This window comes from Pezoporus wallicus, unplaced genomic scaffold (assembly GCF_028554395.1).
Source record: "Pezoporus wallicus isolate ANWC-B61680 ecotype Strahan unplaced genomic scaffold, APGP_CSIRO_Pwel_v1 contig_5485, whole genome shotgun sequence".
Classification (NCBI taxonomy): Eukaryota; Metazoa; Chordata; class Aves; order Psittaciformes; family Psittacidae; genus Pezoporus; species Pezoporus wallicus.
The window spans coordinates 43,465-60,730 of record NW_026641550.1 but is presented as its reverse complement, the minus strand read 5'-3'; the positions used below and the strand labels follow the sequence as shown (position 1 = coordinate 60,730).

Genomic DNA, 17,266 nt, shown 5'->3' with positions numbered 1-17,266 from the left:
CGACCTGACAGAGCCTGGTACCAGGGAGCTGCTTACATGAGGGAGGTGCAGGCACATTCCTGTGCTCCACAAAACCCACCCTTGCTGCTCCGCACCTCCACTCTGGCAATCTCCCAAACAGTTCAACCCTTGCTCTGGAGCCCACTAACAGGACCCCTCCACCCCTCCCAAGCAGCTTCAGTTCCTTCTGCTCCCCCAGGGATGCAGCACACAGCTCAGCTCTCCCTGCCTTTGCTGGTATACCACAGGGGCAAAAAAAACCTGGGACACGTGTGCTCAGCTCCCAGGTGTCCAACCAGCAAGAGAATCCAGACACTCAGAGAAGCTGTGGCTGCCCCATCCCTGGCAGTGTTAAAGGGCAGGCTGAACAGGGCTTGGAGCAACCTGGTCTAGTGGAAGGCGTCCCTGCCTGTGGCAGGGGGTTGGAACTGGATGGGCTTTAAGGTCTCTTCCAACTCAAACCATTCTATAACTGATCACCTCCAGCTAGCCATGCTGCAGCTCCTTCAGCACCAACAACAGTGGTGGTGCCCACGGCTACTGGAGCATGGAAATAACCCCATGAACGCTCATGCTACCTTGCTACAGCCAAGCTTTGTTAAGCGCGAACCCCAGCGAGCTGGAACAGGCCACAGCCACACATCCCCACAGGCGCAGGGGGGCTCTCGCCAGGCCAGAACCACTCCTGTGCTCACTTACCCAGTGCTCGCAGCGGACCACTGCCCAGGAGGACAGGCTCGGCACCACCGTGGGGGTTATTGGGGCACACGCTGCTGGTGCCGCCACGCTCTCGCCTTCGGAAGCGGCTAGTGAGGAGTTTCCAGAGTCCACCGGGCTGCCCGGGGTCGGTGTGCAGCCTGCCCCCGACCCTGGCCAGCTCTGGATAGAGCAGGTCCCGCTTGCTGGGGCAGGTGTGCAGGGAGCTGGCGTCCCCCTCGCTCTTGGTGCGGAGACGCGCAGGGCGCAGGAGCCCCCCTGACTCCGACCTCCGCAGCTCGTGGCCCCGTCGCAGACGGAAGCTGAAGCTTTTGCGCAGGGAGCTGAAGTTCTTCCTGGGGCCGGGGCTGCTCCAGCCGCTGCCCCCAAAGAGATTCCATCGGCGGCTACCCCACAGGGAGCCCCCACGGAGGAAGCCAGGGCTCTCGGCGGTGTGCGGCTGCCGGGCCGAGGGCAGGAAAGTCATGCTGCTGGGGCGCGGGCGCTGCACCCCGTCGGCGCCGTCGAGCAGGGACGCTGTGCCCTCGCCCTCACACTCTCCCGCCGGGTCGGGCTTGCGGGGCGAGCGCAGCCTGAAGAAGTCCAAAAGGCTGCCGCGGGCCCTGGCGGGGGGCGGCGGGGGCAGCAGGGCCCCGGCCGCCAGCCCGTTCCCCGCCGCGCAGAAGCTCTTGGGCCGCCGCCGCTGCTGCTGGGCGGCTTTGAGGGCGGCCTGCACGGCGGGGACGCCCTGCAGGTCCAGGGACTCGCAGACGCTGACGGCGCGGCGGGGGCTCGGCCGCGAGGGGCCCCGGCCCGCCTCGCTCCAGCGCCAGCCCTCCGCCATCGTCAGCTGTGGGGCTGCCCCATGGCCCCGGGCCCCCCGCCGCTCTGGGCCGCTGCCGGTGCGGGCGGCCGGCCCCGGGGAGGCGGCGCAGCGGGACCCCGTACGCCGCCCGCTGCCTGCCGGCTCCCACGCCGCGCCGGCATGCCCGGGCCGCGCTCCGGCGCGCCGCCAGCGCGGGGCTGGGCCCGCCCCGGAACGGGGCCGCAGATGGGGATGGGGCCGGGGCCGCCGCGCCCGGCCTCGCCCTCCCCTCGCAGCCGCGGGCACCGAGCCCCGGGCGAGCTGGCGCTGCCCTTCACCCGGTGCCGGTACCGGGTGGTGACTCTGCTGCAGCCCCGGGGCAGGGCCCTGTCACTGCCTGGCCGCTCGGTGCTCGCAGCAGCAGCCTGCGCTTTGCAACGGGGAGCGGCGGCGCTTCCCGGCCGGCCCGCACCCTCCACGCCGCGGTGCTCGCCGCCAGGCCCGGACCCTGTAAAGGCAGCTCCGAGCGCCGGGCAGAGATGCCCTTGGCCGCCCGCACCGCCCGGCGGGGCCGGTAACGGTCAGGGTCAGGTCTGACCCAGGAGCGACTCCCCGCCGTCGCGGTGCAGGGCTGGCAATGTCCGCCAGGGGGCGCGGCGCTACAGCTCGCCGCTATCGCCGGTCGCTCTCCCGCGGCTCCGGGGGGCAGCGCCGGGTCCCCGCGGCGCCGGCACCGAGACTCACTCACACGCACAACCCGGGCGGCCCCGTCCCCGGCAGCAGCGGAACCACCTCGGGCGGAGCTCGGCCCCTGGCTGGCTCCAGAGCAAAGCCTCTTCCTCGATCACACCCTCCATGGCTCAGCTCTGGTCCTCCTTCCAGGCCGCTTCTTCCAGAGCCCCCCACTGCAGCACCCGCTCTATCTCCTCCCCAGCCGTTGCTGCCTGCAGCAGTCCACATGGGGCCTCCTCCTCTCTTTTCCCATTGCACTTTACCTTTCCCTGGCTTTTCTCCCTCCCCCTCTGCGATCCCTCTGGAGAGGGGATAAAAAAGATGCTTGACTCTCCCTTGATTTATTTTTCACATTACTTTTATCTTTATGAAAGCCCTGCCTGCTAAACCAGCCTTCTGCCTCTCAAGGCCTCTCCAGGAATGTCTTTATACCAGCACCTCATTTTCTCTCTCCTTATCCAGTCTTTACTACCTTGACTCTTCCAGAATCCCACCATCTTTTTGGACTTGCCCTCTCTTCAATCCCTCATCCTCCTTCACAGTATGTCCCCACCATTTCCTTGAGCAACACCCCATCTCCTCCAGTTCTCTGCGGACGCACCCAGGCCCAGTCATTGCCCACGGCTAAATCTCACCTCAACACGAGGCACCACCAGGTTCAGCCTTTCCCCCTCTTCCCACGGCACAGCCAACACCTCAGCCAAGCCCCATCCTCTCTCTCCTCCATCCTCCCCTAAGCACACAGGTTCCACTATCGCCTCCCCTTCCACCATCACCCTGTGGCATAAGCAGAGCCATCACGCAGCAGCCTCCTCCCTGGCTAGAGGTCCTTCTCTTCCCTGGACTCGCTGCCACCTTCCAGACAGTAAAACCTGTACACCCTCGCAGCCACAAAGTACTGGGCACACGGAGCAGCTGCCCACTCCGAGGAGCAGCTCACAGGTGCCTGTCCCCACGCTCTGTCAGTGCTTCTTGGGCAGTAGATGGGCGCATCCAGTTCCCCTCCCTCCCAAGCCAACGGGCACCAGTGTCTGAATGTGAGCAGAAGGCGCTTGACAACCCGCCAAAGCCATAGCTCTGCCATCTGTGCCAGGGTCACAGGAACACACGAGCTGCCAGACTGGATCCGACCCTCATCCACATCATCTGCTGTCCTGTCTCCCAGGAGCAGCCGCACTGCAGAGGAGCAAGGAATTCTGCAGAAAGCAATTATGAGGGAATGTCTTCCAAAGAGCACCGAGCACCAGATGAGCCTGGCTGCGGAGACCACGGTGTCTCTGCCACCGGAGATGTCAGAACCGATCGCACAGACGTCTGTCAGGAGCGCTCCAGACACAGGTAACCAGCCCGTGGGCTGGGAACCAGACCAGTAACCTCACAAGCTCCTTCCCATCCAAGCTTTGCACAGATCCATGCTCCCAGGGATTGGAAGTTGCTGCTGTAATGAAGTGGGACCATCTATATTCATCCCTTCCCAAGATCCTGGGTTTAACTTTTCCTCTGACAATGCCAGATGGTACACCTTCTATGTGAATCTCATCTTTTTTAAACATTCTGGCAAGTTCTGGGCTTTCGATATCACCGAATCACAGGAATATCTCCTGGAAGAGACGATGTACCACACACTCCGCTACCAAGGCAGGACGAGACACGTGGATCACCCTGACAGGCGTCTGTCTGACCTGTCCTTCACAGCCTCCCTGAGCCAACTGCAGCACTGCACCATCCTCACTGCTCGCACTCCTCCTCCCACAGTCCTGTCCGGATCCCCTTGCCTGCACACAATGACAATTACTTCTGCAGTAACCGCACAAGCTGTGCAGGAGAGCAGGCTTCATTCTTCCCCACAGCCTCAAACATACTGGGAAACAGACAGCGTTCCCTACAATTCTCAATGTCTCCTTCCCTGTCCCACTGAGGATTGCATTTTAAAAGCTATTAGTGTTTTTAATGCATTCCCTTCAATCCTCTACACTTTGTCTACTACCTTTTTCTAAATGCAGTGCCAGAACACGGGCACAATACTCAGCTGGGACCTCCAGCAGCACTCAGAAGAAATACACGTACAACATCCATATGGCTACATCCCAAGAAGATATTGGTCTTTACTACAGTAACAACATAATGGTACTTTTATCTAATTAGCCTATTACGAGGCAAAGGTTTCCACATGCTACATACATTGATTTGATCCCTTTGGCATTATTCCTACAGAAAGAACAAAAGACATAAAATAGAATGAAACAGAACCTCAGATACAACATGTGGGGGCAGAAGACTGCAGGGAGGGTGCTTACACCAAAAAAAGGTCTCAAACCCCACCAGGTATCAACAGCACATGAGCTTCGGCTGCCTCTTCAACCAGTATGGCTGAAACAGTGATTGATGGAGGAACTCTTCTGAGAATGAGACCAGGAAACCAGAAACCACCAGTGTTTAAAAACTGCCACCAGTGTTTAAAAACAGCCACCACTGAAATATGCCCCACACACCTTTAAGCATCTCTTAGGCAGTTTATGACTATACCAGGTTTGACTGGTGCTGTGTGCGTACCTAATGCAAATGGAAGGTTGCAACTCCACCGCCTGGTGGGAAGGCGGGTGCTGGAGTCCCCTGTGCCACGCGGAGCTCCGGAAGCAGACAAGCTCCAAGAGCTGGGATGTAACAGGGACATTGTGCTTTTGCAATCTTGACCCAGGGCAGGTGCCTCGGGACAGAAGCAAGTTAGTCTCTTACCAGTACTTTTATGAGTCACACTCATGTTCCAAATATTATGGCAATGAACATCTGGCTTAGATTAACAAAAAGCCATGAGAAGCTAAACAACAGCTGCACTGGAAGACAGTCCCAAAGTCAGGGAACTTTCCACTGCTGGATGGTCCCCAGTAAGGAAGCTCAGGGTGGAGCCCTGAAATGGAAAAGGAGTCTGAACCGTGACTGGTCAAACGCTCCACTGCGCTCCTCCAGACCTAACTGGCACTGGTATTTCTGCTCCAGCTGTCTGCAGATCCAGAGGTTTTGTTGCAAGGGGACGTTCAGCCTGGAGGATGGCATGGCTGCATTCACTGTCCCACCTGGGTTTGAAGGTGCTGTTGCTCTGCAGAGGGCCCCAAGACTGGGAGACCCACTGCAGCAAGCCACATGGGCAGCACAGAAGAGGGACTGGGACTGCAGCATCTGAGAACACTTCAGCAGTTGGGGATGGAGGGGGGAGGTTCTCAGCACAGACAGAACTGCAAGTTCTCAGCACCCTGGCAGCATGCAGATGCCAGCAGCAGACTAGGACTGGACAGACATCAGCCAGCCCTGGGGACCTACATGAAAGCACACTGTGCCTGCAGTGGGGCCACGGGCTTAGTGCCACTGCCCAGGCCAGGCTGGGGGATGCCCAAGGACCGCCGGCACACACAGTCCAGCCAGACCTATGTGATCTCGGCGTGAGGCTGGAGCAGCAGAGCAGGAGGGCTCCATGCAGTGCCACCGGCTGAGCCCATCCGCAGCTGCAGGAGCGCCCCGAGCGCAGTGCCAGGCCCGCGCCGGAGCTGCCAGGCTCTGCAGACCAGCTCCAGCCGGCTCGGCCGCGCACCAGGAATACTGATGAGGCTCTGCCCAAACCGGGAGCATCCGGGGCCGCGGGCTCCGCTGCCTGGACATGGGGTGCGCAGCGCCGCAGCCCCGCGTCACAGCCCCGCTGCCAGCGCGTCAGCAGCGCGCCACAGACGTCCTTCGGGAGGCGGTGGTGAGGGCAGACCCCACAGGAGGAGGGCGAAGGAGATGGAGGCGTTTCCCCTGACCCCGAGCAGGGGACACTGTCGAGAGCTGAGCTCAGCCACAGCCAGGCTCCGGGCTCTGGATGCTCAGCTGCGGGGCTGATCATCCAGCACAGCCAGAGATGTAAATCACAACAGCTCCACTGCGATAACCCCTTCTGGTCACTACAACCAAGCCATTCACAAGAGACAACATCCCCACATCTCTACTGACAAACATGCAGCAGTCCCCTGCAAACCCCGAGGGTCTTAGACTGGAGAAATGAGGCACTGCTCCACATCTGAGCTCTGGTAAAGCCCTCAGTTCCCTGCCCGTACCTCCCTTGCAGCCCTGGAGCTCTGGGCTTGCCATGGCCTCTTGAAGAGAGACAACTCGGAGCAGGCTGGTGCCTACAGTTTCCATGGTGAGAGAAGAAGCAGGCCCAGCCAGCAAACAGTTAACAAAAGCCAGGAAGTAAACAGAAAAGGCACATGAGAGCCTGATTTCAGCATCAGCTCTCTCCCTCCTCCCACACACGCTGCACACCCCCAGCTCAAGTCCTGCCTGCAAACCTGCCACCGCTGATGAGGAAATTACCACCTTCTCCCCACTGGGATTCACAGTGATGAGGCAAAACCACCTCCTTCCTACACACCATGAGGTCATGCCCATGTCACCCAAACCACCCCATACCACACACACAGGACACGGGCGCTCTTGCCCACCAAGGGAAGCTGAGCACCAAATCCCTGCCATGCTGCAGACCCCGCAGCCCCATGCCAACACACACTACAAGACAGATACAGAGATGGCTCTTCCTAAGCCACTCCATACCCCAGTGCCACAGGGAAGCCCTGGAAGGTAACACTCTCAGATGTAATCTCCCTGGCTATCTTCCTGGTGTAATAGAAGATCAAGGCAGCGATCATTTTGCTCATTAAAACACCCCCCAGGCACTTGTGCAAGCAGAGATGTTAATATCAGTGTCCCTACTAAGTCTCAGCCTCTGCTTAGCTGCAGTTAAGCTGGTACCTCCACTCCAAGCCAGCCTCACCAGTGCTGGTACCAGGCTGTTCCCAAGCTGTACTTACACAGTAGTCCTTTGCGCTCCTCACCACTGGAGATGCTCAAGCAATGGCTGCAGGTATGAGCAATGTGATTAGGCTAGGTACTGTGAAATACCCTCAGTATTTTGAAATCCAAAGACAAAAGCCCATGGGAAAAGTTGGGATGAGGACTAAAGGAGACATCTTCATGTCCTCAGGCTCAACCCTTGCCCTGCCTTTGCAATCCCTTCCATAATCACAGAACCACAGAAAGGTTTGGGTTGGAAAGGACCTTAAGATCATCCAGCTCCAACCCCCTGCCATCTGCAGGGATGCCTCACACTAGATGATGTCGCCCAAGACTGCCCAGCTTCGCCTTGAACGCCACCAGGGATGGAGCTTTTAACACTTCTTTGCCAGCCTCTTCCAGTGCCTCACCACCCTCACAGTAAAAAACTTCTTCCTTACATCTAACCGGAACTTCCCTTCTTTAATCACAGTTTACAACAGCAAAAATCCTCTAGCTTATTCCAGAGCAGCAGAGGAAGGAGAAATGAAGAAGTCTCCCAAGGAGGGAGCTGCACAGGGAGCAGCTCCTCTTGCTGCTTCCCCATCAAGCAGCGGGCTCAGGGTGGTGCTTCCCAGCCTCACTGGCCAGGATGGGGCATCAGGACACCCACACAAGGCACTGCGTGAAGTGGGAAAGGAACAAAACCCTTCCTGGGTACCAAGAACCTCAAAAATCAAAGAGTCCTGCCCCACAACCAGACAAACCATGTCTTTCACACATGACTGCACCACTGTCACCTCCACACGCCCTATGGATAAGGGACATTGGTAGACCTATGTGAAAAGCTCCCACCCTGCCAGGTCTGCACTGACTGAACGGACCCCTGTCCTCAGGGCCTTATCGTTCCGTTGCACGTGGCATTGCTCAGACACCACAAAGGAAACACACCGGAATTACAGGAACAGCAGACACCGGCAGACGGTAAGAGTGGGAAGGCACTCTGCGCTGCAGGAAGGAGAGAAGCCCAGAATCCCAACAGGGATGTTCCCAGCAGAGCTTCCCAAAGCTATCTGACACCAGCCCTTCTCTGGAAAACAAGCAGAACAACTACTCTGTAAGAAGCCATGGAAAGGTTCTGTCCTCCCCTCTTCCCTCCAGGCACCTGCTCAAGAACAAGAGAGGAGGTAAAGGAAGTAGTTTTGAAAAACAAGCTAAAAAGCCAGACTGATAACAATCTCAGATGCTCACATGGAACTAAGCATCCCAACAAATGCCTTCAAATACCATTTTACCTCACAATTCCACCTTGTCATCCTCCAAAGGAACAGCTCAGTGACTAAGAACATCAGCACACAAAGGCAGAGATTGTTTTGCCACAAACAACAGAGTCAGCGGTGAGAGCAGCATTAGTAAACTCTTCTGTATCACACCTGGTGCAGGGTTATCACAACCCTCTAGCCCCTAAAGTTCTCTGGGAAAGAGAAAAATCAGCCTCCTTCCTGCAAAACAAACCTTGGGGAGTTTTAGTTTAAATTCTCTCCAACAATTGTTTTAGAAAAGGAGATGCAACTCTCAGGATGCCAAAGAATGCAGATGTCACCTAGCATACAAACCGAACATTTACAACAACATGGAATCGATGAGAATACACATTTCATTAAACCCACTCACATCTTCAGCTGGTGCAACAAGGACCTTGGAGCAAGCCAGAGCCAGCCTCCAGCCTGCAGCACTGCGGCATCCTGCAGCACGTGCCGAGCCAGAGCCCCCGCTCCAGGCTGGACAAGTGTAGACATCTCCTCCTGCTCCCACCTAGGTACAACTGTCCCAGGCTCCAGCACCATAAGCCTGGAGGCAGGATTCCTGCACAGGTCTCCACCAGCAAGACAGCATCTCCTCCCAGCCACATGCGGCTCACTCACCAGGGCACAGGGCAGCTCCTTTGATGATCCATGAATGCTAACAGCCAAGTTCAGTTCTAATCTCATTACCTGACTGCCCATTACTGAGCTCAACTTTAGATGGCCATCCAAACATGCACCAAGCCATGTGATCATGAGCCCCAGCCGACAGAAAACTTTAGGTTATTTGCAGAACATGAACTTCAGCAAAACATTTCGTATAGTGAACAGGGAAAGACATCGCTAACATGAGAAAGGTGGATATTAGTGCACCGTGACGTTTTCATCTACAGATTAAACAGAGCAAGTACTTCAAGGGCATGGACCTGCCAACACTGAACTTTCAGTACCTCTGGCTGCTTGTATCACGGAAAACAGCTGAAATTTTCACTGCAATGTGCAGGCTGTGACCCAAAACTGCCTTCATGTCCAGGACACAGGAGGTGGCAAACACGATACTGGTGCTGCAAAGCAGGTCGGGGAATCCTGGGAACTGCAGACCAGTCAGCTAACATCCATGACAGGAACATCAGTGAAAACTACAATGAAGAAGAGCAAGCAGAGGCATAGATACATGCAATCTCCTGGAGAAGAATCAGTAAGGATTTTGCCAGCAGCAGTCACACCTCACTGAAAGACATCACCTCCTTTGAATGGTGACCAAAACCATCTGAACGCCAGAGATGTTGCTGCTCCAGCTGCACTGGGGCCATTCAGCAACAGCCTGACCAGGTCCCTCCACCTAGTGCTTTTGAGTTTCTCTGGAAGAAGGGGAGTGGGCTGAGGAGCAGCACTGGGATTCAAAGACAGCCATGTCCATGGAGCACAAGACGAGCACCCTGACAGCACAAGCAAAATGTGGGTGCTGAGGCAGCCATTCCTGCCCAGGCACAGGGCCCTTGGCTGTGACGGGCAACTTGGCCACAGCCAGATGTGTAATGGCATGGAGGAGGAAGTACAGGGAATGAGAGGGAGAACCATATAAAATCCATGCTTTACCCCCACCTTCAATGCCATGTTCTGGTCCCAGCTCAGCAGAAACACAAATAGCTTCCATGAAGCAAACAGAGAAAGATCTATCAGTCTAAGGAGAAGAAAGCTAAGGGAGGGGGAGGGTAAGACTCCCAGTCCATGATTTGATCTCCAGGGCACAGGTAAGAAAGAGAATCTTCCAAGAGAGGAACTGAGGAAGGTCAGATTAAACTGACAAGTTTCAAAACAAAGGGAGGCATTTCTTGATAGGATAGGATAGGATAGGATAGGATAGGATAGGATAGGATAGGATAGGATAGGATAGGATAGGATAGGATAGGATAGGATAGGATAGGATAGGATAGGATAATGACTAGACTAGACACACCATGCTGCCAGGCTGTGGACTCTCTGCCACAGGGCGTTGTGGATACTCAAAGTTTACCCAGTTCTAAAGCAATTAAACCAAATCACAGAAGACAATCTAACCAGCACTGTAAGATGTGAACCCTACCACGGGCACAGGAATCCCTCAGCAACACACCACTGGATGCTGGGTCAACTAGGAAGATATTACTGTAAGCTCATCTTGGTTTCATCCGGTTCCCGTGACATTTGCCTTCAGCCATTTTCTAAGAGGAGATGACGCTAAACCAAACTTCAGTCTGAATCAGCATAATCTTCCTCAAACACACCCTTGGTTCCTCTGCTCACCTCATAACCAATTTCTGCTACCATTTCCACCAAAGTCCTCTTCTCCACAATGGGCATCATTCAAAGGCTCCTGGAGGAAACCTGTGCCAAGCCTTACACCAGGACACTGCTGTCTGCACATCACATACTCTCCCTATATAGCCTACGGCGTCACTTGGCATTTTGATGACAAGTGCCACTCTAAGTCTCTTGCTTCAAGAAATCCCAAAGCCTAAACCAGCCCAGACTATGGCCTCAGAGTGAACGGTGCAGTACAACTTGAAGGGAAAACAATACCAAACAAGAAGAAATTCCCACTGCGTTTTATTAGCCTGGCACTCTAAGCACACTTTCTCTGTAAGCCTGGGAGCCTCAGACTCAACAGCTTCCAGATAATGAGTTCCTCAAATACTTCTGGCACTGGGGATCATCCTTTCCTCACAGCAGCAGAACAAGGGGAATGGCTTTAAACTGACAGAGGGGAGATTTAGATGAGATCTGAGGAAAAAGTTCTTCCCTGTGAGGGTGGTGAGGCCCTGGCACAGGTTGCTCCATCTCTGGCAGTGTTCAAGGCCAGGTTGGATGGGGCTTGGAGCAACCTGGTCTAGTGGAAGGTGTCCCTGCCTGTGGCAGGGGGTTCGAACTGGATGGGCTTTAAGGTCCCTTCCAACCCGAAGCATTCTGGGGGTCTGTGACAATGATGACTTTTCAAAGGACGTCAGAGAGCACCCAGCACCCTGCTGCTGTTTGCGGCTGGCAGGGAGAGGAGGTGACAAACATGGGATGAAACACACATTTAGCTGCACTCTGTTTTTTAATCCCACTTTAGTGTAATCACTACCGGTGTTTTAATTAAGATGTTTACCATGACAGTCTGCGAGCAGACACTGACCGCACTCAAGAGGTAACAGTTACTTTGCAGATCAGCTCCTGGGCTCTCAGGAATGACCAGCAATGATTCAAGCAGCAACGGAGCCTGCACCATTGCTCCCAGAATGGGAAGAATAACCCTGCTTTCTGGCTAAATTGTAGCTCGTTAATCAAGCCTTCTGCAGTGGCAACTAGCCCAGCCTTTCATGGGCTTCCCTCAGTGGTTTCTAGCCCTAAAGCAGCTCTCTTCCCAGCCAACTAAATAAATACAGCAAAACCACCACCAGTGAGGCAAAAACAAGAACGCCCCCAGCCCAAGTCTCAGCCCAAAGCTATATGCAACATTTCAGAGACCCACCAAGTGCCAGGACACCTCCAGGGGCGTTCCTACATTTCTCTGGGGCATCAGGGACGGAAGGGACAGGCAGGTGTTGCAGAGGCAACAGCCTGGCACAGCTCTCCAACAGGCAGCAAGTGGCTCAGGAGCACCAGCAGCCCCCCAGCCTGGTGCTTTCCTCTTCTCTCTGCACCAGTCTGGCAGCCAAGAAGCTTGGAGAGCAAACACAAATGCCTCTAAACCAGTGCCCACCCCATGACCCCCAAACCAAACCTGCACTGCACTGCACTGCAAACCAAAGGGTGCAAAACCAGCCCACTGTCAGCAACCATCAGGGGCCAAGGTCCTTGACTCAGCCCTGGCTGCTGACCCTCCCTCTTCAGCAACCCCAGCAGTGCCCCCATGACAGGCAGTGGGAGAGGGGGGCTCAGCAGCACCGGCCAAAGCTGCCCCAGCCAGGGCCAGCCCCAGCCCCACAAGGAACCCAACTTATCCGTGCAGAGCTGTGCCACCAGCCAACAGGTGGGTACAGTATCAGGCTGAGAAGAATGCTGGGACACAAGGAATATGATCCAACCCTCACCCACCTGCCTGCGAGGTGATCTGCAGACCCATCGATGTTCTATGGGGCTGCTGTCTCACCCAAACGAAATGGATCTAGCACTGAAGGGGATGATCTAACCACCCAAGAGCAGACAGCTACAACACGAGGAAAGGAGGTAGCCCTCCCTGTGAGCCCCAGTGCCCCTTTATGCCCCGCACAGCACCCAGCTGCCGATAACCTCCACCGGGCTGGTGGGAGGGGACCCCGCAGACACTGTCCCAGATGGGCTGATGGGGCCATCCATGGTTTTATCCTGAGCTCATGATAATCCTTAATCACCCGTGGGCTGCAATGCAGCAGCAGGAGAGGAGCTCCGTATCCTTACACTGATGGAGTGCTTGGGAGCTGGACACCATCACCAGCAGATGAATGAGTAGCTACCACAGGCAGCACCCAGAGAAAGACCAAAATGGTACCAAGGGCCCTCCAGTTCTTGCAGGTGAGCTCCCTTCACAGCATCTCATTTCTAGCACAGCTTAGGCAAGTGTATCAGAAGGTAACTGAGATTCAAGGGGTAGAGCTCAAGAGGCAGCAGCACCCGTCCTGCTGTTGCCCACACGACCTTACCTGGGGCCTGAGTGCACGTTCTCATCCTGAGTAAGGCAGTGCTTTGTGGAAAATATACAAGCACATAATTAAAGGCTGCATCAAAACTCATATGCCAAAGAGCCCAAATTAGGATATAAAATGTAAATTTTCCCAAGGTTGGCTTTTGGAGCCAAAGTAATATTTGCTGGGTTTTAGTGCAGTTTCCTTGCAAGCCATTTTGTATGCCTTTTTGTTTTATGTAAAAAAAGATTATGTTTCATCTAAGTGTACCAGCCCTTTTCACACAATCCAGACAGCTTGAACTACAGAACTGTAGAACCATGACACAGCTGCTGCCAGCTGAGCTGCGGATTTGGATGCTGGTCACTGGATGGAGACTGCAACCCAGGAAAACTGGGGATGCTGCTAGAGCCCCCCAGCTAGTGTGCTCCTGCTTTATTCCCTGTACACACACCAGCTGCACCAGCCACAGCGTGCCAGGAATTCCACCCAAGTACCTCCACTCCACTGCCTGCATCCCTGCTCTGCAGCAGCACTGCTCCTGCCTGAGGCCGGGTGTCCAGCCTGTGCTCCTGTGGCAGGAGAGGCTCCATAGTGTGTGGGTCAGGCCGAGCACTCAGCAGGCAGACCCCTGGAGCAGCCCCACCATGCCATTCCTCTCCATCAGCACATACCATTACATGCACCAGCTCCCAGGCAAGCAGAGCTCTGTCTGACACATGCATTTCAGATTCCTCTCCAAGGCCTCTGCCCAAAGACCAAACCATCATCAGACAGATTACAAGAAGAAAACAAAACGCAAGCCACACACAACAGAGGGTGCTGGCCTCCCACCTGCATTCTCATGTTCTCACAGTCCCCCAGAGGCTCCTACTGCAACCATAGATCCCTCAGCCTGGGGATTGCTCATGCTCCCAAGGGAAGCATGCACCCAATGGTCCCCATGGGAGGGAGCAGCCTCCACGTTGCTCTGCCCCATCTCACACCCGCTCTGCGAAGTCCCAGCGGAGCCTGACAGGTCCCTGCTGCCTGACCGCAGAAGTGCACACAGGAAGGCTTCAACCACACTGGCACCCATGTGAACTTCCTGTGCGGTTGGGGCAGGAGGTGACAGCTTCGGGTGCACCTCACCATGCCAGAACTGGCTGCTGTTTAGCAGGGAGGACACCAGGATAACCAGCCGTACCAAACCATACGTTGGGCCAGCAAGAGGAACTTGCTGAGATTCCTCTTCTCACAAGCACCCCATGTTGCTGATGCCTTGACAGTCCCACACCAGCCACCCAAAATATCCCTGGCATCCATGCCTCAGGCAGCACACAGGACATCCTCTGTCCACTAACCTCCCACCAACCTGCTTCAGGGACTGGAGAGAAGAGATGAAACCCCTGAATTACTACCCTCACCTCTCCAAAACACGTGTCTTATTTGCAGACAGCATCTTTCAACTTCAGCCTCTAATCATCCGTGAAAGGAAGGGATTGCTCCCCTAATTCCAATCAAATAACCTCTCAACAGTCTCTGTGACACAGGAGGGCTGCTCAAGTCCCCTCCTATGGATACCTGCCACAGGCTGGCCACTAACTCATGAGTCTTTCTCAATCCCCCTGATTTCCCAATGCTTTTCCGCTGGTGTGCACACAGCAGAACCAGGCACTGTCCCAGCCCAGCCTCTACGTCTCCCACCAGGTTCCCTACAGATAATCACACACAGAGAGAATCCACACTAGCCCTTCTGTCCTCAGCACTGCATTGGAAGTTCATTTTCCACCAAGAAAAGAGCCCAGTTCCTCACATCTCCCCAGCCCCTGGCTCTCCAGGCAAGCCCCTCCCTCTCCTCCACCAGATTCATCCACGTCCCTCACTGCTGGGATTCCTCCCTGTTTTACCACTTTACATAATCTTTATTCATTCAATTACCATTCCGGGTTATTTTTTTCCAGCAACCAATATAAATGCTTAATGCTACAAGGTGAAGAACAGCTCCCACAAACCCCATCACACACCTAACTGCTCAGATACCAGTTTTATTTACAACTACTCACCGAGGTCCTAATTCTTACTCCATTTTACTGGTTTCACATTGACCATAGACTCGTTTCTCCATCAAAGTTCACTCTGTCCTAAACCAAGTATCATAAAGAAGTCTAAACATCTTATTTCATTATTAATACCTGTACCTAATCACTCTGTGCTCAGGAGTTGTCATCAGTGATATGGAACACAAATCCCATCAAACATGCTACTTGGCAATCATTTCCCCTCCTTTAATTCTTCATTAATTCAGACTGTGCCAGCCACTGTGCTCTTTCCCAGGGATCGATATCAGGCTAACTGTATCATAAATACCTGAGTCATCCCATTTATCCTGCTAGAGGCTGGCACAGCATTAGCCAGCTCCAGTCTCAGTCATCCTCTCATGTGGGAGCCACCAAGAGGCCAGAGACCACAGAGCTCTGCAGCAGCTCCCCAGGGCTCCTGGCTGCAAGCTACCCAGAGCCGGGAATCTTTAATACCTGATTTTGGTAGCTGCTGCCCAACACTGAACAACCATTCCAGGGAAAGCATTTCATTTCCCAAACACAGGATGGAAATGCTTATACTGCATGGCTACCGACAACCCATGCACTTTAGCCAGCCATGGACCAACACTGTAGTTAAAAAATAAACCTCATAATTCCCAATTGCCACTAACCAAGCTGCATGCAGACTGCTGCTCGCGTCTTATTCCTTCAGTTCTCTCACTTGCAGTCTTGGCTTACGTTCCATAATATCAACTTTTTCTCCGTTAACGATTAATTCTGTGACAGTCTTAATTGTTCAGATGTGCCACCTCTTTTGTATGCCAGCCTGAATTCTGAAACAGCGCAGCCTTCTTCATTAATTGTGGGCTTTGGGTGTTTTGGGCACAAACAAGACATTCTTTAGAAATGAATAATTATTGCTTGCATTTGCTATTTATGTTCTTTCCCCTAAGTACTTCGGCTCATTATTTATTTATTTAGTTTAGCTCTGTGACATCAACCCTTCTAAAACAAACAGTAACCTGTGAGTGCCGCAAAAACACCATCACCAGAAAGAGCACTGCATCCCTGCTCAACCATTACGGAGGGAGAAGGAGTCGGGGAGCTGCACTGTGAGGGAAGGAGGGGAATATCCTGCTCTCCATTACCCATCCGGCGATGATCCAGTACTGAGGACAGGGCTGGCTGGATGGCTCCACAGAGATCACTTTAGTGGAGGTGCAGCAGGAACCACTGCTGGGAACCTCCTCCAGGAATGCCCAAGGCTGGCACTAGACTGGTACACTGGAAACACCACAACACCAAACCTGGCAACTTTGCCATCCACTGTGCAGTGCTGCTCACATCTAAAACTGCAGTGTGATCAGAGCACCAGAACATTGTCTGGCATGCGCAGACAGATGCAGTGCAGATGCAGTGCAGCAGCGGTTCCCACCTCCACCTGCTGTCTTTGTATCTCTTTCAATGTGGTTGGTGCTGCACTGTTCTGGGGCCAAGCTGGGAATGAACAGCACCAAGCCACCGAGGCTGGAGGAAGAGTGATACCAGGGAGGAGTGCAACCACTTCCCTATGACAGAATGCTTCAGAACAGCATGGGGAGGGGGGGGGGGAGGGAATGGGGATACCCAGGGCTGGATGCTTGCCCTCGAGGAGAGGCTGAGGGAACAGGGCTACCTCAGCCCAGAGAAGAGCTGTTTTCAGTTCCCCATCACTCCCTGGGGTGCTGGACGCGGACTGAGCCCCGACCCTTCTTTGAGCAGGCAGGCAGACTATGGCAAGCACCCAGGCAGGGTTGGCATCACAGTAAATATTGCTGTGCCACTCAAGGGTCACAGTGAGCCACACTTCAAAGACTGAGCCCCGCCCCCCCCCCCCCCCCCCCCATTCCCTGCATCTGCCCTCAGCTGCCCTTCAGCTTTCCAGCGCTGTGGGTGAGGACTGAGCAAGCACACCAGTTACCTGCTGCCTGGAGAGATCACTGCAAAATTCAGGAGCTCTGGGTACTGAAGCACTTACAAAGGCAGGTGTGGATCCTTACACTCAGAGCTCCCCTTTTGCCTGCACTGAAGCCATCAGAGCAAACACACATACAAATACAACATTCGCTCCATCTTTAAACATCTTTGACATCCAAGGTCTCCTTGGCCAAACAACAAATCCTCCCTGAGCCAATGAGCTGCACCACAGGCTCTGGTGCAGGCTGGGAAGTCCTTAAAGCAGGAGAGATCTGCAGGGAGCCACTGCTCAGCTCTCCCTGTGCCTCCACCACCAAAACC

General features: G+C 54.6%; 1 protein-coding gene across 3 annotated transcripts in view; it reads right to left on the bottom strand.

The window, feature by feature from the left end:
- AGAP3 (ArfGAP with GTPase domain, ankyrin repeat and PH domain 3) overlaps positions 1-17,266 on the bottom strand; it is a 134,347-nt gene that overhangs the window by 94,408 nt on the left and 22,673 nt on the right. The window contains exon 1 of one of the 3 annotated variants that reach the window (XM_057424257.1): positions 700-1,555. The exons of the other annotated variants lie outside the window; for them this stretch is intronic. Coding sequence (XP_057280240.1) covers positions 700-1,540 — 841 coding nt within the window. The 5' untranslated portion in view covers positions 1,541-1,555. Of the gene's footprint in view, positions 1-699; positions 1,556-17,266 lie in introns of those variants that run through there. 3 annotated transcript variants of the gene reach the window in all.